The sequence below is a fragment of the Catharus ustulatus genome, chromosome 8, assembly GCF_009819885.2.
Source record: "Catharus ustulatus isolate bCatUst1 chromosome 8, bCatUst1.pri.v2, whole genome shotgun sequence".
NCBI classification, from domain to species: Eukaryota; Metazoa; Chordata; class Aves; order Passeriformes; family Turdidae; genus Catharus; species Catharus ustulatus.
The window spans coordinates 31586867-31602272 of NC_046228.1; the positions used below are offsets into that span (position 1 = coordinate 31586867).

The 15406-nt window shown below is 44.5% G+C and overlaps 1 protein-coding gene across 1 annotated transcript in view; it reads right to left on the bottom strand.

The window, feature by feature from the left end:
* Positions 1-15406, bottom strand: part of PTEN (phosphatase and tensin homolog) — a 47568-nt gene that overhangs the window by 5224 nt on the left and 26938 nt on the right. The window contains exons 5-7 of the mRNA XM_033066127.1: positions 14387-14625; positions 8973-9114; positions 6295-6461 (exon numbers count right to left, since the gene is read on the bottom strand). Coding sequence (XP_032922018.1) covers positions 6295-6461; positions 8973-9114; positions 14387-14625 — 548 coding nt within the window. The remainder of the gene's footprint in view (positions 1-6294; positions 6462-8972; positions 9115-14386; positions 14626-15406) is intronic.

The following is a 15406-nucleotide window of genomic DNA, read 5'->3' on the forward strand; positions in this document are numbered from 1 at the left end:
ACTTGGTTGGACAACAGTATGTCATTTGTTACATTGCATGCAAAGACATTTTCATCACATCTCCTGGACAACACACAAAAATCTGCATTCATCAAGCTCAATTTTAACCAATTAAGCTTTTAGGAGTCACTCAGAGAGCTAGCTTAAAACTATCATACCTGCAATAAAAGCAGATGATAATAAATTCAATAAACTAAAACTTGCAATCACAAGGCATAAATAGATTGTTTTTGCTCACACCTTGCCAAGCAATCTCTAAATCCAACAGACAACCTCACCAGCTGAGGTAATACTGAATCTCCCCTGTAACAGAAAGCTTTTCTTATTTTCATACAGAACTGTGTAAAATTGAACAAAACTACAAATCCACAATGACAGTAAAGGATTAATGGGTGCTCTGGTGAGATGCTTTCACCCAGCCAGACCTTTGCTGAGCAGCACTAAGAGGAAGGCAGAGGCAGTGCCTGCTGTCCTGCCACTCAGCAGGAAGTTTTGGGGGAGAAGCTGAGGCAGTGACAGCTGAAGGATGTTCAGCTTAAGCAGAACTTGACAGGCAACCATCAGCTGTTTGATTCTTCACCCTGCCACAGCTCCAGCTGTACCAGGAGGCAGGACAGCCCTGTCTCAGAGATCCTAAAGGCTCTGGAGAAGCAGCTTTCTGCCAGCCCAGATGTTTCCAAGGTCAGCTCTCCTTGGCAGCTTGTTCCTGATCACACACCAAACCCCTCTCCATCTGACACTGAGCTACATCCACTTGCTCTTTACACACAAAATCTTCTGTTTGACTCTGATGTGGCTTTTCAGGCCCAAGATCCAAGATGCAAATGGCCAGTTCTTCCCACAATGGTCAGTATTCCTGCACTGCTGCTAAAGCTGCAGGGAAAATAACCCATTCCAAAATCTAACATTCCTTGGTATCACACAGGACCAGAACACAAACTCACTCCTTCTGAGCTAGCTTACCTATTTTGGTTTACCATTGAGATCTAATCCCAGTTTCTTACTGGAAAATCCATGTCCTGCCCTATCTTTCTATTCATCTCTGCTGGTAAGGAAGCAGGGGGAAATCAGAGGTAGAACAGAAGTGGTTTCAGTGTGTGTGACACGAGCAGGCCTCCTGCTGAAGGCAGTCTGGCACCAGCAAAATACCACAGCATTTTCCTGAGCCAATGAAAGAAGGCAGAAAAGAGCTGGACTGCTTAACTCACACTCATCCTCCTCACAAATTTATTCAAGAAGACACTGCAAATTCAGAAGTGTCCCTCTCCACCAAAGGTCAGGAAACTTATTTTCAGTATTTTATGTAAAGCCTACAAAACCACTTCCAGCTTTCTGCATTTTTGTAAGCACCTGAGAGACCCTAAGACAAAAGTTAAAAATACAGCCAAGAGCACTTCTGGTAGCTGAGCTCCCCACATCACCACTTGCCTCTCCAGCACTTTGGGAATCAAGTTCATCTAGAAAATGAGTTGTTTGAGGAGTCTAACAGGTGTTTCCCACTGCCCTGAGTCCCTTCAATCCATCCCATCTCTGAAGAAGCCCTGTTAGAGCCCATCCATGGCTGTCAGCAGTTAGCAGATTCTTGCCATGCCCTGCTTATACATTTCACACCCTCCTCTTTCCCCCATTTCAGCCTTAGAAATGTCCTGCCTGGGTCTGGAAGTTGAGGATGAATAGGGGAAACTCAGCTTCACTGACAGGGGCTGACAAACAATAAACCTCTCACTAGACAGCTTTTAATCTGTGTTCCTCAGGATAAATTTGAAGAGGTCTTCAGGGACTCAAACTAAACAATACAACTCACTGAGCTGGTCATTTCTCCTTTTATCTCCCTCCAGCTTTTTAAAGCATCAAGTTATTTTCCTTTCCTTTCCACTACACAACTTAATTAGCCTAATAAACTGAGTTCATGGGTCTTGGAACATGGCATGGCCACTTAAATTGAGGGAAGACTTGGTCATGTTTTTTGGAATTAGCTCTTAAGGCTGATAACTTGTCACTGTTTTCACTGAAGAGCAAATCCATTATTCAAAGTGAGGATTCAGCTAAAGCATCAGGATCCAAGATATTTCACAGAAGACAAGGAAGAAAGATGATGTAATATGGGCCAAAGATAGGAATTTTAAAAATCAAGGCATGAACTGAACTCAGGCTTTATATAGCAAATCAAAATACCAGACCAAGTGCTCACATAACACAAGCTAATGAATAGACTTCTGAAAAAAAAAAAGTATTAGAGACTGTTTTTCAATGTGTTTTGCTTCACTTCCAGTTACATCACAGACATCTGTCTTAAAAAAAAAAATAAACCACAGATGTACTTCTTCCCATAACCAAATCTGTGCCATAAATCTCCAGTGCAGTAACAGATGAGACAGAGGCTGATTTAATCCCACAGTTCTGACAGACAGTGCTGGTCCCTACCTTGTGCAGCTTCTCAGACTGACTGAAAAACATTCTCCACTCTAGAGCTGGTCTCTAGCTGCAGACCGAGATCCAAATTCAAAACTTAAGCCATCAATCAGGAGTTCCCATGTCCTCCTGAGAGCTGAACTTTTGCAGAGAGCTCTACAGGCACTCGGTCACTGTGCAGCACCCGCTGAGGCTCTGGAGATGCTCTCCAAGAATGGAGATCATGGTTCAGCCTGTTCCCCAGGCCTGCCTGATGGAACTTCCTGTACCATTTTCACATCAACACTGAGTATTCTGACATTTTCAGAGTTCATTCCTCAGCGTTTGCTTAACAGCAACTGCCCAAAGTCTTGTTGAACTCTGCAGCAGAACTTATCTCTAGACTTGAGAGATGAAATGCAACTGCTCAAACAATGCTGTCAGCCCTCCTACGCTGGAGTCTGGGGATAACACACCACTGACTCTCACAAATTAAACCCACATCAACATTTCCCTCTCATCTGTACTGGAAGGACTCCCAAAAAAAGGTCTCCTTCACCCCCAGGCTCTGGAGGCAGGAAGAGGAGGAGATTTCTGTATTTCTGTATATTTTTTAGCAGACTCCCATTGAACAGAGTGATCTAAGGATACTCTGAAATGCTTTCACATTATCATGTCAACATCAATAACTTGAAGAAAAAGGCTTTGCAGAGATCTGTGGAAGCAAAACTAGAGTGACTACAGCAGTCTGAGATGGAAGAACAGTCAAGCTACAACAAAAAACCATGCTAAAAAAAACTCCCCAAATTACTAACTTCTACCCAATCAGAAATTCATACACAGTCACAGCACTTGAGCCTCAAGCCATTTTGTTCTCATGTGGGCATGCATTTCATTCTTGAAATGAAGTAGCTACAGATCACTGAAGAAATAGTCTGAGAATAAAGTAAACAACTTGATTAGACAAGACCAAGAGCTGGGACTTAACAGATGCCAGGTGGCAGAAACTATGGAAGGGATGAAACCTCACCAAGGCTGCCAGCCCTGTACCAATACCCCAGTGGCACCAGTGATCCTGTGACTGAAGTCAGCTCCCAAAAGCCACTGAATTTGCTTAAATTAACTTCTGCCATTAAAAGAAAGGACACTTGGCTACTTTAAATCTCACACTGACTCTGCAATGTTAGGTGTTTGGAGTCATTTGGTCATTCAAGTTTGGTCTGGTTTATGGATAATAATTTTATCCAAAATTAGCCTGAGCAAAATTGAGGAGGGCCTTCCCTACAGAGAGCTCTGCAGGTAATGCTGTTCTTCAAAGGACTGGGAAATTTGGAAGCAAGTACAGGTGAGGGAGTCTGGGGCATTTACATCTGAGATCAGCGTTACCAAACAACAAACCAGAGCCAGGGCAAAGTAGTTTCCATCATCTCCACAGATGAGACAGCCATTCTCCAGCCTGAGGCTCAGAATGGATCCGGAATAACACTTTTCATTGATCTCATTAGGTTTTTTATCATGCTAAAGTTAAAATGCAGACTGGTCAATATATGATGTCTTAAAGACTTTTTTCTGTTTGCTACTTATAATCTGCAAACAGAAAACCTGGGAAGAACAAGAACCAGTAACAGGCAACAGGCTTACAATTCCACTTTTCATAAACCTGGTTAATAAACCAGAATCTCTGCGAGATAAGATGCTGTTCCTCATGAATTAGGTGGTCATTGCATAAAGAGATCTTTAAAATGCAAGTCTCTCCAGTGGAGGACCTTCACTTTTGGGGTTTTGGGTAAAAGCTGTGTAGACAGTTGATGTAGAAAAGGAACAGGTACAGATGTGAAGCAACTGGACAGAAATGTGTTCAGTCTGAGCCAAGGTAGGTTCTTCTGGCACCAGTATTCCCCTTTGCCCTGTTCTCACCTTATTCACTTCTGCAACAACCTGTCCAAGGACCATGTGGAGGGAGCAGCTCCTGTGTTTGCAGCAGAGCTAAGAGAGGTGATCTTACCAGAACTGTGGAACATCTCACACCTATTTTCCTCTGTCCTCCATTCATATTGAAAGCTGAGGCAATAAGACACTTGATTCAACAGATATTTCAGAGAGATTATCAAGGTGTTTTTTTTCACTGGGTGATGAAGGACAGTTTCCATCTCAGAAAAGTCTGTGAAAAGAACCACCTTCACCATTTCTTTGGCTCTACCAGGCCAAAACCACTGAGAAACTGAGCACCTCTGCACTATCTGCAATCCACAGAACCCAAATCGTTTGGGTATCTGATTAGACTAGACAAAAAGGAAAAAAAAAAAAACAAAAAACAAAACCTAAAACCAATCAGCTACTCAGAAACTACAAAGATTCTTAAGAAACGAAACCACAATCTGACACTCTGAAATGAAACCCCAGCACAGCAATCCCCCTGCTGTGGTTCTGCAGCCTGAAGACCCAAATCATACTACAGAAAGTGTGTGTGCTCATGAGAGGCTGTCATTACACTCTGCTGTCTGGATCTCAGTGCCCTCTCCAGGGGTAAAACAAATACAGGAGTTTGTTCATGGGGCTACAGAGCCAAGATCCAGCAGCTGACCTGCACACTGGCATTTCAGGGATGGGCAGGGCAGCACAGCACTTCCCATTGCCTGCAATCCATGTGTTACTGGAGATGGCAAAGAAACAACAAACTCACAGTCCAGATGGGAGAGCAGATAAAGCAGGACCTTGTCTCAGATGCTGGGGCTTTGCACCATCTCCTCCCTGCATCCACAGTACTCATCTGGGTGCTGCTCTCAAAACTGGCTGCTGCATGTCAATAATCTCAGCTTTGAAGTAGAATTTCTACTTTTAAAATGCTTTTACAGTCTCAGCTAACTGCAATGACTCAAAACATCTCATCCAACAGGAGAAAAGGAAAACAGGGCAACTAAGGAACTGTCCAGAAACTTTTGCAGACACCAGCACCTGAATTAAACTTGCTCACACAAGCAAGCCCACACAACAGTGTGCATGTGTATCCAGACACAGCTGGCAGGTACAACCTGTGTGCACAGCTCTAAATGATGTTACCTCATCACTTCTTTGTCTCCTGATCCACTTCAGCATTTTTTACTGTAATGAATTCACTCACTAAATGCTCTTCAGTTTTCTAAACTCCATCCAACAGGGAGTAACTAATGATGAGGAACTTTAAGTAGCAAATACCAAGGTGGCCTTTAATCAGCAGTCTCATCCTCACCTTTCACTCTGTAGATCCAAAGTGGCTCCACAAGCACAAGAACTAAAGAAACTCAGGGATTCAGCTTTAAGAACTGACTGTGGTTTCAAAGTAAGTCCCAGAATAATTTTTTTTTCCATAACTGAGACCCTAAGAAAACCCTCAGCTCTGAGGAAATTCTCTAAACCTCTCATGTCAAGGCACTGCAGCTGGGAACAGAGAGGTGGTGGAAGAGATTGCAGAGATACTTTTTACAAAGTGCGTGGGAACTCAATTATCTCAGAAATTCAGCTAAATTTGACAGATGGGTACAAATCAGCCAACAGCACAGACAGGATCTTCTATGCCTGCTCAATCCTCAGGAAAATTTAGTGAAGAAAACAGCTGGAGTTAACTTGCTCAGTATGCAAGTCTATTTTTAGAAGGTGAATGTTTCTTCCTCAATTAGATTACTCACTACTACCCAAACGACTGCAATACAGACCCAGGATCATTTTTACCCAACCTTTGTACTTAATCTCAGCAACTCCCCAAACATTCAGCTTTCATTTTGTGGTCGATTGGCTCCTTGGGAAAACCAGACATCAAAGAATGAAATGCTGTGATTACACAGCCCTGAAAAATAACCAACATCCCAACCCCCAGCATCAGGGGCTGGCTTGACAACATTTTCCAGAAAAAGCAAGGAAACCAACCTTTTTCAACATCTTGTTCTGTTTGTGGAAAAATTCCACTTTGATATCACCGCATACCGGCAAAGGTTGAGGGAATTCAAAGTACATGTACTTGTCTTCACGTCGTGAGGGTCCTGAAGGGGAGGTGAATATCTTTACCTTTAGCTGGTATACCACAAACTGAGGATCTGTGTGACAAAACAGAATGTCACTTGGTGAGAAAAGCCTGGAAAGTGTCAAAAAGCACAACATTGGTAGCAGAAACAAAATCATGAGTTAAGATATTTTCAAAGTTAACTGAACTTCTATTAAGGGTTTAACACCACAGGGGATTCAACTCTGCCAGATGCTACTGGAAACAACCTTAGAGATTTCTGTCCTTCATGGCAATGCTTTCAGTACAGAGTTCCTAAAACATTATTCCTTTTTAATATAATGACTCTAAAAGGTGACAACTACTTGACTGCTCTTTGCATTTTCCCTCTCCTCTCTATTACACAGACCAAAGTGAGAGGTTTTACTCTCTCTCACCTCTTGCTGCAATTGTAGAGTGGCTGCTCATGTCAGCACAAACTGACTACTCTTACAAAAACAAGCAAAAACAAGGACAAAACTGAACATTAATAGGGAAAACCAACCAGCACCAGCAGAGCCCAAGCTGGTCCTGTAAACCACCATCACCAGAGAAATGCCAACAGGGCCTAACTTCCTCAATTGTATCTGCAGGGGTAACACTGAAATTAAAAGGGGGTTTTGGCCCAGTTTAGGAAGAGTTGCTTTGGAAGCGGTCAGGTCAGAGAACCCTCTAGAGCTGTGGGAGTCCCTGCTCAACACACCCACACTGTCCTGCTGAAGGGCCCAGCAATGAAACTATTACTGACAGGCTCAGAGAACCCCAGAATGGTTTGGGTTGGAAGGGACATTAAAGGTCATCCAGTGCCACCCCCCGCCATGGCAGGGACACCTTCCACTGTCCCAGAGTGCTCCAAGCCCCATCCAGCCTTGCCTTGGACACCTCCAGGGATCCAGGGGCAGCCACAGCTGCTCTGGGCACCCTGTGCCAGGGCCTGCCCACCCTCCCAGAGAACAATTCCTTCTCACCTACATTTCCCCTCTGGCAGTGTCAAGCCATTCCCCCCATCCTATCACCACAGCTCCTGTTGCAGGGTCCCTCTCCAGCTTCCCTGTAGCCCCTTCAGACCTTGGAAGCTGCTGTGAGGTCTCCAAACAACTTTCTCTTTCTGCTATTATCTCCTTTGAATCCTCAGAGCTGTGAAACTGTCATCCCCTCATTCTGCCCTAGAGGCTGGACTCTGCTCTGTCAGTGACTTTAAAGTAGCAGAATGGTAACAAGGAAGGCAGTTTGAAAGTTATCATATTGGTAAAATGACTGCCATCACAGCTGACAACACAGATCATCGACTGCACATACTGAAAAATCACTGAGAACTCCATAGAAGCTTCAGATATTGCAGCATACAACTGACAGTTGATTTATCTTCTCAGGTACTTGGCCAACCTGATGTCTATCCCAACATCCTCCTGTGAAAACACCACCCCAGCAGCCTCCCATGGACACACAAGTCAGCACTCACTTGAGCAGCTCAGACTCACAAGCACAGTACAGTTCATCCAAAACTTTCAATAAGTGGTAACTGCAGAAATCTGTAACCTCCACACCTCTTCCCTAAGGCAGAGGGGTTTTGGCAGAGGTTCCTCCCTCCCTCCTCCTGTACAGCTTGACAAGCTGCTCCATTGTTTCTTGTGTGTGTTACATGTTCAGGTACTGTCTCACAACAATATTAACAGGGCAATTTTAATCAAAGCCACAGGAGGCACTGGAATTAATTACACATTGCTGTAATCCCCATAGCAAAACCATTAGATTTTTTCCACCAACAAAAAACGAGCACGCAACCCAAGGAAGCCACTGCCCTGTAACACAGCCCACAGGACAGAGCAGAATTTGTTTTTGTATTTCAAAGCTTCACAAAATCTGCTGTTCCTCACTAACACAGTGTATCAGCAGATGAGATTAATCATTCACAGGTGTATTCATGCTTTAGAAACCTCCACATAAAGAAATGTTTATTCCAGAGTTAATTAGATATTTACCCAGTTGAACTGATCCATTTATTTTTTTTTTTTTAACATCATGGGAAGAATGATGTTGCTGCATTGGAAGCCAACATGCCATTAGGCAAATGTTTTTCAGTAATTCATGTTTCCCAAGAGTTGCTGTGTTTAAAAAAAGGAGGCTTTTCATAACAGTAAGGAGCAAATACCCAAATATACATAGAGTGGAGTCTCCATCCCTGGAGGAGTCCAAGGAACGAGTGGATGTGGCAGTGCTCTGGTTTGGGTGACAAGGAGGGGACTGGTCACAGGTTGGACTCAATCTTGATCTTGGAGGTCTTTTCCAGCCTCAATGGTTCTACAAATGGAACCACCTATCTTCAAACCATTACAACACTTGCCAATTTAAAACTGTAGTAAAACAATCATGAGTCCTTCACAGATTACACCTGGGAGGATCCCAGTGGACAGAGTCCACAAATTTTGATTAATTTAATCCAGGAGATTTTGGATTGTGAGGCGTTTACACGTGACTTTCTCCAAGATGTGCAGCTCTTGGTGCCACCACCCCATCCAAAATACCAACAGGTTCCCTAGCAGAGGTGAAGGGGTGTGGTACTTACTGCAAGTTCCGCTGCTGAACATGGGAATTGTTTCAAACATCATCTTGTGGAACAGCAGTGCCACTGGTCTGTAATCCAGGTGATTCTTTAACAGGTAGCTATAGTAGTACACGTAGCGTCTCTGACTGGGAATTGTCACTCCCTAAACAGAGGGAAAACAAGTGTCAGAAACCTTGGATCAGCACCACTGACAGGGCTCCTGCCCATCTCCTCCAGCTGAAGCACATGATGCCCAAAGGAACAGGTCATTCCCTACTGCCCAGCACACAGAGCAGGGCACTGCTTTGCCAGGCACTTCAGCACCTCTCCCAACAGCAAAGGCTGAGGGAACCGGGGTCATTCAGCCTGGGAGAACAGCAACTTTGGGGTGACCTCACTGTGGCCTTCCTGTACCTGAAGGGGCCACAAGAAGGAACCTGGAATGACAAGGACAAGGGGGAATGGCCTCCCAGTGCCAGAGGGCAGGGTTAGAGGAGATATTGGAAGAAATCCTTCCCTGGGAGGGTGGGCAGGCCCTGGCACAGGGTGCTCAGAGCAGCTGTGGCTGCCCCTGGATCCCTGGCAGTGTCCAAGGCCAGGCTGGATGAGGTTTGAAGCAACCTGGCATTGTGGCAGATGTCCCTGCCCATAGCAGAGGTTTGGAACTGGATGATATTTAAAGTCCCTTCCAACCCAAATCAGATGGGGCTTGGGACAACCTTGGATAGAGAAAGGTGTCCCTGACATGGCAGGAGGGCTGGAACTACCCTCTAAGGTCCCTTCCAACCCAAACCCTTCCGATTCTGTGCTCTCCAAACATCCATCTCCAGCAATGAAGCAAAGAATGCAGATTTTTCTCATTTCTTAGAAACAAACATGACAGACACCCTGAGGGTCATGCCAAAAACATGGGATGGAGAGCATCAAATCTTTAACGAGAGGTGCCCTGAACATACTCTAAAGCACCACTACATTTAGGAATCCTAAAATCTACCACTACAGGAATTACATTTTGACAGCACTTTAAATCAGAAGACTAATGATTTCTAGTATCACTGTACTCAATACTGATACTACCTTCTCCTTACAAAACATCCAGGAATATTTTCCAAAAAATGTGGAAAGTTTCAGTAAAACAGGCCCAACAGCCCAAAGTGTTCAAACTTGGAGGTAAACATTTGCCTTGACAGCAAAAAACCTAAGAATGTTTTATTACTGATTTTAAAGGGAACATATAAGGGAACAGTTTTAAAGCTCTTTGAGTCAATACTTTCAAGTAAAATTGATAAAGATGAAAAACTGTTTTATTTCCCAGAAAGTGCATTACATGGTCTAGAACAACCTGTTACTGCAGACTTACAACAGCATCAGTAAGGAATCTCTCTGATTAAAACTGAATGTGGAATTGGAATAAACTGGAGATAGACAAAAAATTTTATACACAAGCCTGTGAGTATTTGGTGACAAAACCTAGACTGTATATTTCTATAAACTTTTAGTTTCACCTGTTTCACCTCACAACAGCCAGGAGCTAAGAGCAGAGTGCTTTTAATTTAGTAAATCTGTATTCTGCACATATGAAAATAGCCACTTCCTGCCATTAAAAAAAAAAAAGTTGATAATTACATCTCCTTATCACTTGAGCTGCTTCTAAATTACACAAAAGCCCTTTCCCTGCAGCACTTGCACAATGACCTTCCCAAGCAGCCTTGTACACTGGCCGTGGTTTTGGCTCAGATGTCCTCAGTGCTTATCACACCCACTCCTTAAGGGAGCTCTGAAGTGCTTTCCTGGGATCTGAGCTTCAGGAGTGAGCAAATCCCAGCCTCAGAGCAGGCCAGCAGTGCTTGCCAGGGCTGCCAAACAGGAGGAAAGCACAGAGGTGAGGACAACAAATCCTTCCCTGCCCAGAGCTGCTCATGCCATAATGGATGCGTCCTATGGGAAAACCCCAGGGACACCTGGTCAGGACCAGAACCAAAGGAACACTTCCACCCTGATACTCAAAATCACAGCAAAGCCAGTTCTTGTCCAACAGGGCAGTTTTAGCCCTCCAGCCACAGTCTGACTGCCTGGAGACACAGCCCTTAGATCCCAAGACCCTAAAACCAGTCCCACCTGAAGCAGAACTCAAGAGTTCTCCATTTCCAAAGGTCAGAATTCCAAGCAGAAGACTTTAATAACAAACTAACAACATTCCAAGGGCTGCAATCAAGCACCACTCACTTTTACCCCAGAAGAATAAGGACAAGGAAGTAGTTCAAGTATTTCCCAGTTACCACCACCACCATTTTTAAATGGATGTGAGATAAGCTCCTCTGGTCCCTATGCCAGGGCATCCCAAACACTGTCAGGTGTTGCTCCTGGCTCTCCTGCATAGGCAGGACTATGAAGAACAAATATTTTGGAAACAAAATTTCCACATTCCCTTTAGGAACATACACTACTGTAAGGGTGAAACTACAGCCTCAGAGCAGATCTAGGGCATCAGGTTTAGCAGGGGTTGGCACCTGAGCACGTCCAACAAACAGACACCAGAACTGATGAGCTCTGCCATCAGACATGGGATCTCTGCCCTGCTTAGAGGGTCATTCTGAGCCTTCCTCACACAAAGTAACTGGTCTGCACTTCAATTATAGCAACACTACAGAAACACAGCATGGTCTGGGTTGAAAGGGACTTACAGCCCATCCAGTGCCACTCCCTGCCATGTCAGGGACACCTTCCACTATTCCAGGCAGCTCCAAGCTCCATCCAACCTGGCCCTGGACACTGCCAGGGGTCCAGGGGCAGCCACAGCTGCGCATGCCCTTGTAAAGAGTCTCTATCTTTCTTGTCAGCTCCTTCAGGTACTGGAAGGTGACAATTAGGCAACCCCAAGGCTTCTCTTCTCCAGGCTGAAGAACTCCAGTTCTCTCAGCCTTTCACCATATGAGAACTCTTAGGAGCCATCCTTGAAAATAAAAGTGTATGGTGCTCTAAAATGCTCCTGAGTGGAGCATCTCCAGCACTTGAATAGCTGATCCCCATCCAGTGAGCCTCCTTCCAAGCCTAATCCTCACCACAGAACCCTCCAAGGCAGAAGCAGGAATAAAGAAAGAGCTTCTCCAGCTGTGGGAAGGTAAGCTGCCAGTCTTTGTCACCACAGTTCTGTGTCAGTATCTATCATAAGGAAAAAGTGAGATAAACCAATCACTACAAACAGTGGAAGCAGTGGCTTCTTTAGAGGACTTTAGCTCTGACAACAGACAAGTACAGCTCTTCATCCCATTTTAGAAAACAGTTTGTCTCCTCTGGCTCAAAAGGAAAATAAAAATCACTCCTGTTCTACAGTGGTGGAGACTGACAGACACAACCATGCAGCCCACACTTCCTAATCTTCACCACTCCCTTTTTCTGACTAAGTTTGCCCCCTACAATGAGTTCCAGAAGCCAACAGAGCAGCTTGTAGAGGAAATAAAACAGCCCATGAGAGGGTTTGGTCAGAGACAGCCTGGGCTCTGCCATGTCTTGCTGCCCAGCACAAGAACAGCCTGTGCAGCAACTCTGAGCCTCACCTACAACTCTCACGTGATGGAGCAAAGGCCTCCCTGGAGCTGCTTCTCCCGGCAGACACTTGGGAAAAGCTGGCTCCAGAAGTACTCAGGGCTGTACTCTTGACCAATTAGTCATACTTCCTCTTGCAATTAGACTCACACTTCCTGCCAGCACAGCCTAAGCCCTTGAAGCAGCACTCTGCAGCACTGCTGCATTAATGGCAGCAGTGATTGTAGCTGGGCTGTTCTCAGCAGTTTCAGGTGCAGAGTGGGCACCCTGTCCTCACTTTAAACCAAGAAAATCTGCTCCCTGTTAAAGCCAGCTCTCCTTTATCATATCCAAGTTGGCCCAAAAAGAAAGAAAAAAAGGCATTTGCTTGTCCCTTTGTGCAAACAGCTCTTTTGATGCCTCATTGACTCTGAATTGAGGAAGTCAGTTATACAAAGGTGTGGTGAAATATCAAATCAGAGAGCAGCACTTGACATATAACGCTGAAATACGGGCCACAAGGGAAGAAAAGGCTCCAGAAACCTGCACTGGAATACCTGTTTATAAACACTACTGAAGGGTTATGTGAATCACATGCTGCCCACTGGCCACATCAAGATAACCACACTCAAGTGGAGCTGGGAAGGGAAAAAAAGTCAACTCTTGAAGTAGACACTGAAAGCAAAACAAGTTGCTGGTTACAGACAGTATTTACAGTCAAGTAAACAAGGCTCTCACTACTCCTTTTCACTGAGTTCTCCAAGATGCCCAAGGTACCCCTGGGTACTGATAAACACCCAGCTGACCATGCAGAAATACAACCCTTCTTTTCACAAAAGGGAAACTGAGGCACAGCATTTCACTGTATTTGCTCAGTTCTGTTGTTTTCTTGCTGCTTTATCCAGCTCTGGAGATTACTCCTGTTGATAAGGGTTATCTACTGCTCATTCCTAGTCTCTCTCATGCACTTTTACCAAAAGCCACAAAGTTTTGATGGGAACCCTTGACCTTGTCTCCACTCCAGCATTACACCACAACTAGCTCAGCAGTACATGGAATAACAGCTCCACCTTGTCAGCAGAGCAAACTGAGGAGTTTCTTGCTCCTTCCAAAGAATTAACAGCCAAATTCTAAAATTCCTGATGTGACACTTCTGCTCTCAACTGCCTTCAGACACGAAGCTGCTCCTATTAGAGACCAACACACTGAAATTAATACTTTGTGTAAATACTCCAGGAACAGGGAGAGATCTGTGCTTGAGGAGGTTGAAATTGGCTTGCAGGGATGATCCCCTTGGGATGCTCAACCAACACACTCAGGGAAATAATGGAAGACGAGCAGAGAGACTTGCTAAAACTACCCTAAAAGTCACATCATCTTGGAGAAGATTTCAAATAAGGAGGCTAAATTCTCATTAATGAGGCCTAACCCTGCCAGAAAGGACCTTAACTACCCTTTACTGATAAGGGGCGTCCAACAATAAGAGCCTTCCAGTTGGGATATTCCCCTATACATCTCCAAGGACAGCAGCCAAGGGAACCTGAGGAGATGAACAACTCATCCATTCAGGCAAAATCAGCTGGAACAATCCTCTCATTTGGGCTGAAAATGCTGAATGAGAAAGTTCACTGCCCCTCTGATGCACCACACAGCAGAACAGTGCTGAAAAAGCCATTTAAAATCAACTGTCCAGGTCTTCTTGAACAGGACATGTCAAAACTAGGCTGGTTAATGTTGTGACTAAAAGCTACTGCTGCTTAGGAAAGCTTCTCCATTTCCAACTGCACTCATCCAATGCTACTGGGGTTAAATCAGACATCACAGCTTAAAGGATTTGAGCATCAAAGGGATCTCAAGGAGGAAAAGCAGCAAGTTACAGGTAGAGGGACAGAAGAACAGCAACAGCTCACCTTCTTGTCTCTGGTCCTTACTTCCCCATAGAAATCTAGGGCTTCTTGGGCCCTTAAAAACTTGCCTCGATGCAACAAATATGCACAAATCATTACACCAGTTCGTCCCTTTCCAGCTTTACAGTGGATTGCTGCCACATGATTGTCATCTTCACTTAGCCACTGGTCAAGATCTTCACAAAAAGGTTTGATGAGCTCCAGCTGTGGTGGGTTATGGTCTTCGAAAGGGTACTGTGCAACTGCAGGGAGAAGGAGGAGTTCATCAGAACCTCAAAAATCAAAGCAAGCCCAGGTCACCCCTGTGACAAGCACATAAAAATTAATCATTCAATAAGCCCCCCATCTTGATAAGTATTTTTAATTGCAGTATGATTCACTGTATCATAAGCACTGCAGACATTTCTCCATTAATCTGTAAGCAGGCATCCTGCTCCAAGGAGCAACTATTTCACACCTCTATTGAACTGAGCAGCACAGGCTCTGTAACATGAATTTTCTAGAATTTAAGAGCGTTCTGGCACACAGAATAACCTTGTGAAAAGCCATTACTCCAGCAATAATTAAACTACCTGCTGAGAGAGAGCAAGGCCAGACCTCAGTTACTGAGCAGACAACAGGAACTTTGCTGAAAAATTACTGAACACAGTCAGGTCTACACTGGGAACAAAGTCTCGGAATCTGCTCAAATCTGAAACAAAAACCTGCCAGTTCCATATTTCAAAAACAGTAATTGGGAGAGAAATCTCAGGTAAGGCACTGGCAATATTTATGGGGTCTAGAGTCAAAGCACTGAGCAATGCTGTCCTTTCTGATGGGTGTATTCTCAGACACTTTTCCATCTAGGGAGGATGAAATGAATTTCAAGCAATGCAGGAAATGCAAGAAAACTCAAGGGAGCAAAACAAAAAAAAAAAAAAGGCACTAAGCAGAGAGAAGCACCCAAACTTCTCCCACCTCAGATCAGAGGAGGGACAGTATCACCCTGCCAACCAGAACTACACCCAATGTTCTGGTTTCAGC